This window comes from Clarias gariepinus, chromosome 15 (assembly GCF_024256425.1).
Source record: "Clarias gariepinus isolate MV-2021 ecotype Netherlands chromosome 15, CGAR_prim_01v2, whole genome shotgun sequence".
In the NCBI taxonomy this organism is placed as follows: Eukaryota; Metazoa; Chordata; class Actinopteri; order Siluriformes; family Clariidae; genus Clarias; species Clarias gariepinus.
Window position 1 is genome coordinate 12,813,808 of NC_071114.1, and position 14,371 is coordinate 12,828,178.

General features: G+C 36.6%; 1 protein-coding gene across 2 annotated transcripts; it reads left to right on the plus strand.

The window, feature by feature from the left end:
- The first annotated feature begins 2,430 nt into the window (after positions 1–2,430).
- On the plus strand, positions 2,431–13,440 carry rcor3 (REST corepressor 3). 2 transcript variants are annotated; one of them, XM_053513652.1, is made up of 13 exons: positions 2,431–2,653; positions 2,771–2,827; positions 3,535–3,612; positions 3,716–3,768; positions 5,545–5,706; positions 8,448–8,572; positions 8,666–8,744; positions 8,899–9,117; positions 9,468–9,545; positions 10,469–10,526; positions 10,611–10,855; positions 11,004–11,375; positions 11,861–13,440. In XM_053513652.1, the coding sequence occupies exons 1-12, from the start codon at positions 2,530–2,532 to the stop codon at positions 11,346–11,348; spliced, it is 1,623 nt and encodes a 540-aa protein (XP_053369627.1). In that variant the 5' UTR covers positions 2,431–2,529; the 3' UTR covers positions 11,349–11,375; positions 11,861–13,440. The 2 variants fall into 2 exon arrangements, with proteins under 2 accessions (XP_053369627.1, XP_053369628.1); XM_053513653.1 differs by lacking the exon at positions 2,771–2,827.
- Positions 13,441–14,371: the final 931 nt, after the last annotated feature.

Here is a 14,371-nt window from a genome sequence, read left to right on the forward strand (position 1 = left end):
AAAAGAGTATCAGATAGGGTAATGAGTCTGAAGCTGGAAATTGAAGAGGTGATGTTCATTGTTGTTAGTTGTTATGCCCCACAGGTAGGATGTGATTTGGAAGAGAAGGAGAAATTATGGGGTGAGTTAAATAAAGTGATGCAGAGCATCCCCAGAGGTGAGAGAGTGGTGATTGGTGCAGACTTCAATGTACTTGGGGTATCATCAGGAAGGGCAAAGTTGACAAGGAGACTTGGTGGTGGAACAAGAGGTTAGTAAAGAAAAAGTGGGACACTGAGAGGACTGAAGATAGTAGACATGAGTACAGGGAGATGCAGCGTAAGGTGAAGGTAGAGGTGGCAAAGACCAAACAAAGAGCATATGAGAACTCGTATGCTAGATTGGATAGTAAGGACAGAGAGATGGATCTGTACAGGTTGGCGGGGCAGAGAGATAGAGATGGGAAGGATGTGCAGCAGGTTAGGGTGATTAAAGATAGAGATTGAAAAGTACTGAAAGATGCCAGGAGGGTAATGGAAAGATGGAAGGATTCCTTTAAAGAGTTGATGAATAAGGAAAATAAAAGAGAACAAAGAGTAGAAGAGGTGACTGTTGTGGAGCAGGAAATAGCAAATATTAGTAAAAAGGAGGTGAGCGGTGAGAAGGGCCTTAAAGAGGATGAAGAGTGTAAAGGCTGTTGGTCCTGATGACATACCCGTGAAGGTATGAAAGTGCTTGGGAGAGGTTGCAGTAGAGTTTCTGACTAGTTTGTTTAACAAGATTTTGGAGGATTCCAGAGAGATAAAGGAGAAGCGTATTGGTGCCGATTTTTAAGAACAAGGAAGATGTACAGAGCTGTGGCGATTAAAGAGGCATTAAGCTAATGAGCCATACAATGAAGCTGTGGAAAAGAGTAGTAGAAGCTAGGTTAAGAGCAGAGGTAAGCATTGGTGAGCAGCAAAATGGTTTAAATCCTAAAAAAGAGTACAACAGATGCAGTATTTGCTTTGAGGATGCTGGTGGAGAAGTACAGAAAAGGTAACAGGGAGTTGCATTGTGTCTTTGTAGATTTAGAGAAAGCGTACAACAGGGTGCCAAGAGAGGAGCTGTGGTGTTGTATGAGGAAGTCTGGGGTGGCAGAGAAGTATGTTAGAGTGGTGCAGGACATGTATGAGAACTGTAAGACAAGTGGAGGAAAATTTGGAGAGGTGGAGGTATGCTCTGGAAAACAGAGGAATGAAGGATAGCCGCAGCAAAACAGAATACATGACAGTGGTGAGACCAGCAATGCTCTACGGCTTAGAGGCAGTGGCACTGAAGAAAAGACAGGAGGCAGAGCTAGAGGTAGCAGAGATGAAAACGTTGAGGTTCTCTTTGGGAGTGACGAGGATGGATAGGATCAAAAATGAGTTCATCAGAGGGAAAACCCATGTTAGATGTTTTGAAGATAAAGTCAGAGAGGCCAGATTGAGGTGGTTTGGACATGTTCAGAATAGAGATTTTTTATATATATCAGTAGAAAGATGCCAAGGTTGGAACTGCCAGACAGGAGGTTTAAAAGAAGACCAAAGAGGAGATTTATGGATGTAATGAGAGAGGACATGAAGTTAGTTAGGTGTGAGAGAAGAGGAAGCAGAGGATAGGGTTAGATGGAGGCAGATGATTCGCTGTGGCGACCCCTGGAAGGGAACAGCCGAAAGATGTACAAGTACATTTATATTAAAATATAGAACCTTAATGCAAGTACATATCAGTGTTATATTGGATATGTTCACAAATAATATTATTAATCATAATAATCATCATCATCTTAAAAAAGCTTGACTGCCCTTTACAGTTATACCCTGTGTCGGAGTTGTTGCGCCATCTGCTGGAGGTTAATAATATAGGCATTTTTGTTTATAAGAGTTTATAATGGCACTTAATTATGTGAAGAGGCCATAAGAACAGATTTATATCCTCTACAAACACACACCTATCTATTTATTTATCTATGTTTCTCTTTTATAATAAATAGTTTATGAAATTCTAGCCTAATGATAATATTTACCTCTTTAATCCCATGTTGATGTTACTTTTTATTTACTCACATAAAAATACTAAACACTCCCTTCACCAATGTCTCAAAAAAGCTAAATTGATTCATGTTTAATTTTTCATTATTTGCATGCATTTGTATTTAATGTATTTATAAACAACTCTGACGCAGGCACCGGTTCACAGGCATAACAATTCATTCCGCCTAAGAAAATAGTTCGCAAGAGAGAGACATAGAATCGGTTGGATGAAGACTGCAGTTAATCTTTAATAAATAAATATCTTGCTTATAAACATAAACCTAAAATCTAAACCAAAGGACTTTATTGTTATATAGTGTAAATGGTAGTGTTTACCGTTGTGGCGGAGGGATACAGATCAGAGGCACTGTGGCTCAAACTGCGCAGGGGAGTTATTGCAAGGGACAGGCTAGCTGTGAAAAAACCGTGCATTGAATATTGAATACACATATTTTTGTTTCATACCTAGGGAAAAAATATAAATACCATTACAATGCCTGGGATGATGGATAAAGGGTCGGAATACCTAGGAAAAGGTCGGTCTAACGGAACGAAAAGCCCCTCAAACGCCTCGAATGGGCATTTTTCTGATGAGAGTGGCAGCGACGACGAGCACGGTATAGCCTCGAACACACACACACATATACACACAGCTTTGCGTTTTGATTTAAAAATATATCGATCGAAACCAGACCCCCGAGGACTGATAGATACACGTTTCCTTTGCCTTGCAGATGTCGGAATGCGAGTGGGATCCGATTATCAAGCTAATATTCCTGATTACGATCCCGGTACGGTAGGCTCACTGGGGTTCTCTCGCCGTGGACAAGCAGCATACTACTTAACTGCACTAGGCAGTATGGAAGGGTAGTGCAGCAACATTGGTTACCATAGTTACAATACAGCGCGCGCAAGCTTGGCATACTATGTAGAATATGAGTATGCTTGTGGCTGAAGTGTGGTAGCCTCGGTGTATAGCTAGCGCACTGAATGCTAATATGAATAATATTTATGCTTGTTTGTTTTGTTCGCTAATTAGTTTAGTGTTATGGAGTCTAAATAGGTTAAATGTTTCGGATAATAACAATACTAAGAGTAGTGTTTGCGCGAATAAAATTGTAAATAATTTCGCGTGTAAGATAGCTTCCCAGTTAGCCAGTTGCTAGTTTGCGAATTAAAACGGGATTACGCTTAACAAAATAACAGTAATAACATAAATACGAAGAAACTTGCTATTATCCCCAGACAAACGTCATATCTTGTTGTTGATATAGTGTTATGCACAGTTTTATGCAGTTACAAAGTCCTGCTGAAGTAACATAGACAAGCTTATTATTTTACCAAAGCCTTTAAAAGTATACAGTTAACTTGCTGTACAAATTAAATAATGCAGATTTTATTATACTTTTCATTTTTTTAAACATAATTAGGGCTAATGTTAACACTAACTAGTTGTTACAATCATTGTGTTAAGCTGTGTTATTTCACATTTTCACAGGAACTACCAAATACAGTGATAAAGACACTGGAGGCATGTTGGTGTGGTCTCCGTATCATAATATTGTTGACACTAAATGTAAGCATACTTATTTTCTATTTATTATCTCCAAAATATTCATCAGATTATAAAGATTTCATTAGACTTTACTACCACTTACGCACTTGTGTTTCGTCCACAGTGGATGAATACATTGCCATTGCAAAGGAAAAACATGGCTATAATGTGGAGCAGGTAGATTTTGTTACTGCATTGCTTGTGTTTTAATGTTTTTAAAATGGTTTTAATTTAGTAAATTGTGGTAATATACACTGAAAAACAGTGGGCAGAAAAAGGGCAGAATTTCCATTCAAGTAAAATATGTACATTTAACAAAAACATAAGTAATGGTTAATAATTTGTATGTTTATGTTAAACTCATATTTAAAAAAATTAATTATAAAAAAAAATTAACAATAATTTTAGGAATCTACATTACCTTCTAAATCTTATAACATTTTCACTTCCTCTGACCGAAAATTTCACCTTTTTTAAAACATAAATCAGTACGTAATAGAAATTTTGTTCTTATTTTATAACTGAACAACAAAACATTTTAATTACATTTTAATAACCTGCGGTTTTGCAATGCTGTATTGGACAACTATAGCTACTTTTAAAGTAATTTTGCCCAGACCTACAGTATTTTGTGGTTGTCCAGGACAATTGAAGAACGACATCAAGCACTGAATATAAATATGCAAAAGGTACATAAGTGAAGTTCATAAATCTGGGTTTTTGCAAAAAATAAGTTTTACATTTAAATGTTCTTTGGAAAAAAATGAAACAAGTCAATGCATTGCACATGTAATATGAATCTTTTATTGTGAAACTGATACTAATATTGACACTGCTTGTATTCCTTTTTCATGATGCAATGAATAATCCTTAAAGAGCATTTCCAGTGCATTTCATAAAACAGTAGCAAAACATGATTTCCCACTTATTTATTATTATTATTATTATTATTATTATTATTATTATATAACAAAAATAATCTAATCTATTAATTTATTTAACATAGGGAGCTTTTTTATGATGTCAAAAACTTAGTTAGCTTAGTTAATGCTACACTAGTAAGTGCTAACCAGACTTCTGAAAGTTCAGTTAAAGTTGTTGGATGTTATCTGATTGACTGGTTATGTATTCAAAACCTTTCCTTTTCATAATTCTCTTGAGTTTATTTTGTTTTCCTGGATGCGACATGGACAACACAGTCACAGGCAATAAGTTTGGCAAGTGTTAATGATGACTCTAAACATTTTTAATATGACCTGAAGCCCAAAACCAAAAAATAAAAGCGAATCCAGAAGTAGTGTGGTCTTTAAACTTTACTTAAATTGAAGGCTGTAATTTCAGGTTACCCAGCCTCAAATGCTCTTTGGAGCACAAAGCTTTATTTCTGTGCTTTCTTCATGAGTAAACATACTGTATTGTGCAAATTGTTTTCGTTAATTATATATTATAAACATGTTATTACTGGATAGAGTAAATAAAGTTTATTAGCTTGGCTTTCAAAGCTTCAGGTGTAAAATGTAAAATTTATTAAAGTGCTGCTGTCGTGATGCATCAGTAAGCTTTTAATTACAGTAATTACACACCTCATGCAATAACCTCACCTCACATTTAACCCCATGCAGAGCAAAAGCAACAACACGAAAGGGAGCACAGCCTGTTTTATGCAGAACACTCAAAAACTTTTGATGTAATTACATTTTACAGGACATTCTAACAGTGGAATTTATAAGATTATGATTTGTCCCTGGGAATGAACAGACACACTTTTATGTCTGTATGTGAAGTTTTTTTTTTTTTTTCTAACATTTACGTGGTACAGATTCTGTTTTTGCTGTTCCTCTGAAAAAGGTACTGGAGTTGTTCTTTAAAAATGTAATGAAAGCTACAAATAGAAATTGGGGAACAGATGAGGTGACTGGTGAAAAGGATGATGTAACTGTGTATGTCCAACAGGCTCTTGGCATGCTCTTCTGGCACAAGCATAACATTGAGAAGTCCCTGGCAGACCTGCCCAACTTCACCCCCTTCCCAGATGACTGGACAGTGGAGGACAAAGTCCTGTTTGAGCAGGCCTTTAGCTTCCATGGCAAGAGCTTTCACAGGATTCAGCAGATGGTGAGTCACAAGACGATAATCACATGCAGTCACTGTAGATAATGTTACAGGGTGATTCCATCTCAAATGAACCAGTGGAAGAGAAATGGCTATCTCCTGTGGTTATGGAGATATTTCTAAAAAAACATTTTTTTGGGGTACCCCTTTTCGACCCCCCAGAACCCAAGGTCTGTATGTATATATGTTACTCAAAAAAATAGGGGTTACTTCACATCACCTTATCTTGAAAATAAATAAAAACCAGGGGTGTGTTATGCCCTGTTTTATAGAAATCATCAAAAATGAATTGTCCAGGTTTTGCAAATGTTTTACGATTTGATACACATTTTATATACAGAGAATGTACATGGATCTACATAATAGGCCTTATCTACCAGTAAATGTGTTATTTTATGATGGTACATGTAAGATACATGTATCACTGTCAAACAGTATCCTGTAACTGAACCATTCAGGTTCATACTGATCAGAAAGTTAAATTATCTCCTACCAACTCCATGAGTGACCTCGCACTCAAGGAACTTAAGGATGATTGCATCATCTTTTTCTTCGTACTAATTGAGTGTGTTTCATTTATGTTAATTCTTTTACTGAATCTTTCCAATGTAGTTTGTTGTCTTAATCACAATCTGATTACAAAGACTTGATGGCAAAGCTTGTCTGTTCTTTGGATTCTCGTGACTATATGTTGCACAGGCGTGAGCAGTGGCCCCCAATCAAAACTATCTGATTATCTTAATTAGGGCAGGGCAATATGGCCAAAAATATTTATCACGATATATATTTGAACATTTGCGATAACGATATAATTGACGATATGATTGACACAAGAAAAAATACTTTACAATTCCAAAACTTTATTAGTGCAAAAAAAAAAAAACATCAACTTACTTTCTATTAACTGGCAGCTGTTTGTATGTGCATTAAAGCTATATAAAATTTTATCAGTGCAAATGCAAATTCCTTGCTGACAATTTAACCAAAAGGCATTTCCAGTGGAAATGGGCTGACGTATCCTGAGCATAACCATGTATAATATACACAAAACTTAAAAAGAGTTGCTTTGCAACATAAAACTGCAGTGTGGTAAATAAATAGGTCAAATAACCAGATGAACCAGAATTGATGAACCAGAATATTAATTGAGTATTGTTAATTAATTTGCAAATATTATATATTTTTATTAAATAAATCACTATTTCTTCAATAGCTTTTTGGTCATGTCACCTGGTGACCCCAAACTAGTACCAATATAATCTCGTTAGAGCTCCACACAAGGTACACCTGATTTTATCCCAAGATATGTCTTCATTCATTTTTATTTTATTTTCTATTTAAAAAAAGGTCATATGACCTGGTGACCCCAAACTGGTACCAAAATAATCAGATCTGAGACCCCCAAAAGGTACACCTCAATTAGGTACAGAAATGTCCTCAATTATTTTAATTTAATTTTTTATAAAAAAAAAATTAAAAAATAAACGCTGTTTCTTCAAGCTACAGATGCGTTGAAATTAATAAGATCCCTCTTTTTCAATGCCACTACGACCCGCTTGCTTGTTATGTTCTACAAAAAATTGTGCTTTGTTGGGTATCTGACGGGCGAAAACCAAACCAGTTCCACACTACTGAAGTTGCACCATTTTTACAAACCAATTCTGGTTCATCAACGATCCGCTTTCGCCGTTCTCATTCTCCGCCGCCGCCATGCTTTTTCCCCCATAAAAATGTATGCAAACAAAGGGACTGCGCATGCGCATTTTACGCCTTTTCAATCGTGATATTTTATTTTCTTATTATTGCCTAACATTGTACTGGTATTACCGTGAAAGGTATAATATGGCCCAGCCCTAAACTTGATGGTATATTTGAAAATGCTGATTTGGACCCAGATGACACTGTTCAGTTCAAGCAGTGGAATCATGAAAGCCATGGCAAAATTTCTGACATGTCTTTGTGTCTGATTTTATTATGAGACTTTGTGAAAAATGTGACTCCTGCACAGCTCATCACTATACAGCCAAGGCCCAAGCTGTTTATTTAAAAGAACTCCAAGAGAAACAGTCTTTGACTAGATATGCATTACAGAAGAATTTAAGGTTACTTTTACTTTGAAAGGAGCAGATTTTATGAGTATGCATTAAGTATTCTACAGATATTGCAGTACATTTCTGTATGTCAAATCATAAAATGTTGCAAAACCTGGACAATTCATTTTTGAAGATTTCTATAAAACAAGGCATAACACAACTCTGGTTTTTATTTATTTTCAAGATGAGGTGATGTGAAGTAACCCCTATTTTTTTGAGTGACATATATACATGCAGACCTTGGGTTCTGGGGGCTCGAAAAGGGGTACACCCAAAAAATGTTTTTTCAGAAATATCTCCATAACCACAAAATTACATAAATATACCCAGTTTCATCTCCATATGACATACAGCAAGTGAGTTATCTAGAAAAAGAGGATTTTAAAAAGGGGCGTGGCACGTCTCGAAGCGCGTCGAGGCCAAAAATCAAGATGGCTGCCATTTTTTAACGAGCGGGAGTTGGGACAAAACAATTGGGGGTTTTTATTTTCATGCCAATACCAACAATTGGTGAAAAAATCAGCAAAATCTGTGATCATGTGGTGGAACCCACTGGTTGATTTCAGATGGAATCACCCTACATGGATTCATTTGTTTGTTCGTTTGTTTTTCAAAAAATGTAAATAGATATAAAAACCTTTTTTTTTACAGTTGCCAGATAAATCCATATCAAGCCTTGTAAAGTACTACTATTCATGGAAAAAGACTAGATCCAGGACAAGCTTAATGGACAGACAAGCAAGAAAGCTGGCAAACCGAAGTAATCAAGATGAAAGGTGCACTAGTCAAAGATTGGTTGTTTATCTGGTTATAATTAAAGTACTAATTTTATAGTCCATTCTATTCTTAACTTGTTTCTTATTGTCTAGTGATGAAGAAATGGAGGAAGCTAATCCTATTGAGGCAAACGACAGTGATTATGACCCTACTAAAGAAACGAAGAAAGAGGTAAAGTATTATGCGTGATAACTATTTTCTCAAAATAGCTTGCACAGGATGTCCTTGTGGTACTGCAGTGATTATTATTTAGTTTTTTTAATTATGATTTAAAATTTACTGCTTGTCATGGTGCCTAAGCTATGCACTGTGTTTTGTTTTCTAGAGCCATGTTGAGCCACAGATAGTGAGCTCTAAAATCAGCATGGGTCGGCGGGACCATCAGACCCTGCAACATCGGCACCACTCACAACGCTCCAAGTGCCGTCCACCAAAAGGCATGTACCTCACGCAGGAGGACGTGGTGGCCGTATCCTGCAGCTCCACCGCTGCTAACACTGTCCTCCGGCAGCTCGACATGGAGCTCGTCTCGCTTAAACGACAGGTAATCTGGTTAGACTGAAGATTCATTTGACAGAATCTGTATTCCTGACTGCAATTTATTTACATTAATTTAAATTTAATTTAATTATTTAATTAAAAAAGATTTTGTGCTGTACATCTGAGCAGTTGAGGGTTAAGGGCCTTCAACTGCTCAGAAGGACTTCTGAACCAGTAACTAGTTTTCAGTAATTATTTCCTTGGGAAAATGTCTCCTCACCGAAACGTATTATTCACAGATATTTTATATTATGCACCTGGTATTCACAGAAATCTTTCAGCAATTTACACCAGTGAGAAATGGAACCAAAATGGTATGCAAACAATTCAATATTAATTTTCTTTATCTATCAGGTTCAAAATGCCAAGCAGCTGAACAGTGCTTTAAAACAGAGGATTGAATCTGGCATTGATGAATACCGGCTACCTGAGGTAAATCAAAATTATGGTTGTATATTCTAATATTCTTTTTTTAAAACAAATCAAGTGTTTTCCACTAACTATTCTTTGCATATAAAGGTTGAAACTGTATAATATTTGAGTTGAATAAAGCTAAAGAAAAGGGGAAAAAAAACAATATTGACATTCACACCAAAATGGTTTGAAATACAAAAATATCACAAAGAAAATAACACAGTAACCTTCTTTTTTCTTTTGTCTGGTATTTTATAAGGTCAAGTGTGCCAGTTAGGTCTGTGTAATGTACTTCCAAGTTCAGCAATACATTGTCTATTGAAAGATTAAGGACATTTGACCTTTTTAATTTAGTCTGCTTTTTTGTCTTTTTTTTTACTTTTCACTTATTCCACATACAGCTCAAAACTATAGAATGTAAGAGATGTTTGTGGAGGAAGAAGGCAGTGCTGTGTGTAATTGAATAGCTTGCCCACTGACCCAAGTCTAACTCAATCAAGCTGCCCTGCTATATTTGAACTGAAAGGCAACATTTCAAACTAGAGATTTCTGAGGAATGCCTGGAAAAAAACATTTGTTTTAAATGAAGGAGTTTTTTTGTGGGGGTGTAAGTGTAACAACTACTGAGGGAAAGTTTATTATATCGATCTGTCATTTTATTATTAAGTACTGATGTTTCTGTCAATTTTAACTACTAAAACTACTGAGAGTAGTTTGAGTAGTTTTGAGAATTTTGTTGGTTTCTGCCACTACTTTACTACAATCTTAAACTCTTAAGAGTTCTTCAGTTGTCCCTCCAGAGAAATGTTTAAATGTTTAATAAGACATTATTTTCCTATCAAAAAGAGTTACAGAGTAGAATTATTTTAGAACATTACATACATTAACACTACAAAACGTCCTTTGATCAAACAAATGTTGTTTTTTTTCTTGTGTTTTAGTCCAACCAAAAAGTCAATGCTCGCTGGACTACAGATGAGCAGCTGCTTGCTGTTCAAGGTAGTTTCTGGACACATTAACCTTTTAGATGATGTTTAATTGCATGACATTTTGATTTTAATTCTTGTGACCTTTTCTATTCAGGAGTCCGCAAGTATGGCAAAGACTTCCAGGCTATTGCAGATGTTATTGGTAATAAAACAGTGGGGCAAGTTAAGAACTTCTTTGTGAACTATCGGCGTCGTTTTAACCTTGAGGAGGTGCTGCAGGAGTGGGAGGCTGAGCAGGGAACTCGTGCCCCCAACGGAGACAGCACAGCCTCTGGGGAGGATGGAAAAAACAGTTCCAACCCACCTTCAGGAAAGAGCACAGATGAAGAGGAGGAGGAGGTACATTAATATGCTCCTAGTAAAATAAACAGAGATTTACCTGTTTGATTTTATTTACACATTGATTATATGCTGATTAATGTTCTGATTTTAGTGTGTTTCATGCATATATAAAAAATAATTAATTATGTGTCCTTGTCATTTACAGGGTCAGGTAACACCTGCCTCTGGCCCGTCTCCCATAGCTGTAGCGTCACTGGCCATGGTAGCAGGAAGTGGCAGCACTTCCTTAAATCAGCCTCCACCATTACTACGGCCCTCTCTGCCAGCCACTCCTGCACTGCACCGTCAGCCTCCACCCCTTCAGCAGCAGGCCCGGTTTCTGCAACCTCGCTCAGCTTTAAACCAGCCACCCCCCCTCATTCGGCCTTCCAACCCACTCCCCCCACGCCTTAATCCCCGCCCCGCTGCACCTGCCAACACAGGCATGGGCCCACAACCCCCGACACTAGTGGGCATCCCATCTGAAAACCCGTCTTCCTCTTTGCACTGAGCATGAGCAGCACACCCGGAATTGAGGGTGAGAAAAGAAAACAAGCACTCACAAATTCATATGCTGTTGAATTTGTGGTGATGTTTTTTCTATCAATATTTTGTTATAGTAATCAGAGGCAAATTAAAAGAAATTACAGACATGTTGCTCTATAATCTTTTTTTTTTCTTCACATATATCACTGATGTAGCCCTTTTTCCGGGTCGTTAAGGTCAACTAATCCTGGAGTGACTACTTCTATCAGGATAGAAATGTTTCATCATAGGATAAAAGTGATCGTAAAAACCTTGTATTGCTTTGCTAAATTGTGCTGGGGAAAGAAAAGCCTTTACAGCATTAAAAAAACACAGGTTTTTCTTTTAATTTGTCACCAGTCCGCATGTGTGTAATGTTTGCCTTTGACTGATTTGTGTAATCATTATGTTTATTTAAGTATTGTGCATCTGGCCATTTTTTATGACTTCATACAAGTGGGAAAAGACAACTCTGAGTTTTACAAATTTGTCTCGCAGAAAGTGCTGCATAACCAACAGTCCTGGACACAGAGCTGGACCTGATTCAATCTGTGAGATGCTTTACAACACAGTAAAAAACACAGCCTAAAAGACACTGACTTGTCTCTGCCTCTTTGACCTTTGGCTCAGGAGGAAATGGCTTAGGTCTGGCTCCACTTCCTGGACTTTTGATTCTGCTGTGATTCTGCTGGTACTTGCTCGCAATCAGAAACTGATAGTGAGTGTTCTTTTTTTCATTTAAGTTTGTTATATAAGGGCTAATCAAGTCCTGCTGTATTTTCCTTTTCCTGATGTAAGTTTTCAGTGCACAGTTGTTGAGACTTTCATGTCATCTGTATATAAACATTATTTATTTTTATACTTGGTGCTAAGGACTACCGACAGATTAATGCCTATCGTCCAGATTTTTCACCATGAAAGTGCTCTTAAGGTTTAAGAGAACATTGTATTTGTTTTTAAAAGAACATTTTCGACTTTAAACATTGTCACAAGTCTTGAATCTTTCCACAAACTACTGTGGGATATTGTACATGATATATGTATTGTAATGAACAGCTTATTGCATTTCATTGACAGTGGTATTATGAACACTAAAATAGCTGACAATGTGATGTCTCAAAGTTTAAGGTTCTTGTCAGTAAAGAAATTATTTTATGAGCATAATTTTTATGTCATATTTAAATATTAGGTTTAATATTTTGGTTATATATTTGAACTTTTATGGACATATTTTTATTAAAATTTTAGTTATTAGATTCTATGAGACATTATTTACAGAACTACTTGTTTTTCAATTATTGACCAGGCAAACAGTCTGATAACTAGTAACAAACATGAGCACTTATGTTTGACTGTCACCACTATAACAAAATGTGCAAGTCATGGACCTGGCGGCTCTTCACTGACCCCATTTTCAGAGCCACCGTCTTTAAATTATCTTGCACACTCATTTTCATCCAGCTGTTATGATTTATTTGTATATGTTGGGTGTTGTTTTAAAAACCATTGCGTAGTATAGATGATTGAACCAGAGATTAAGCTGTTGACTCAGTGTGTGAGTTCGGTCCCACGCCGGTAGTTTCTTACTATACACCGTAGCATACATTTATGTACCCTTTTATGGAGAGGTGTTGTCGATAATTTTATTTGCCTGTATAAAACTGGATACTTGTTCTCCATTTCATAATCATCAGTGTTTTGCTGTAACTCTACTATGTTTTGTTAATTCAATCTGTAGAGATTCTGGATTTGTGCTTTCCCTGCATGTCACTGTTGGTAAAGTCACTGCTGTGTCTGTATTTTAGTATTTTTTGTGTTGTATTTTATCTCATGTATGCTCTGTGGTTTGATTTCAATCTGTTTTCATGTGACAACTTTATAGTTTTAAATGTAAATCTCAGTGTACATTTGTCCCTTTTTACACAATTACCTCTTAGAATGTCAAAATTATTTATAGCACTTATTGATTAAGTAGGAACCACCTTCCTAGTGGATTGAAACTATCTCCCTGTTACACTTGACAGACATAACGTCTACTTTATCTGCATTTCAGGCATTAAAGCAGAAGTGTCCACACTTCATTTGTGTGCATATTTGTGTTTTCTGAGGCACATTTTTGACTGGTGAACATTAGAATCTAAATTAGGTTTTTGGGTGAACCAGCTGAGTTAAAGATTGCAGTTTTTATGTTCTGTATATTGGTTGTGTTCTTCAGTTCCACATCCATATAACATATCATTTTGAAGTATATTTGAATTAATTTAAGTCAAATTAATTGAACGGTTTTCTTTTTGAACAGAGTTTCTTATAGATAAGCAAGACAAGGTTGACAAACTAGGGTGGGGTAGAGGAGTGTTGATATGTAATTAGCTGTACTGTATGTGTGTTAAACAATCAGAAAAAAAGCATTTGGAACGTTGTAAAATTTGCCAGGAATGTCTACATCCTAAGTATTTATTAATCCCCAATAAAACAGATATCAAGACATTTTCACAATTAAAGTAAACAATCTAAAATTGCCCCATGTAGCACCCTGCAATAGACTTGTGTATTTCTTCCTAAAGCCTTGTGTTCCCAGAATAAACCAAAAATTCGTCATAACCCTGAACAGGGAAATAAAGCACAGTTACAATTAAGCTTTACTGAAGATGAATAGCTAATTATTGTATATTAAAATGAAAACAAAAGGGCAGCACAGTGGTGTATTGGTTAGCGTTGTGGCCTGGCAACTCCAGGCTTGAGGGTTCAATTCCCACCCTGGGTCTGTCTGTCTGTATGTGTGTGGAGTTTGCATGTTCTCCCTGTGCTTGGTGAGATCCTCTGGGTACTGCACTTTCCTCCAGTAGTCCAATGACATGAATTTGTTTGATTAGTGTTCCCAAATTGCCCCATGTGTGTGTGTGCGCCCTGTGATGGATTGTCACCTTGTCCAGGGTGTAGACTCTAGCCCCCACTGACCCTGTTCACATGATAAGCGCTATAGAAGATGAAAGATGCAAGATAAAATAA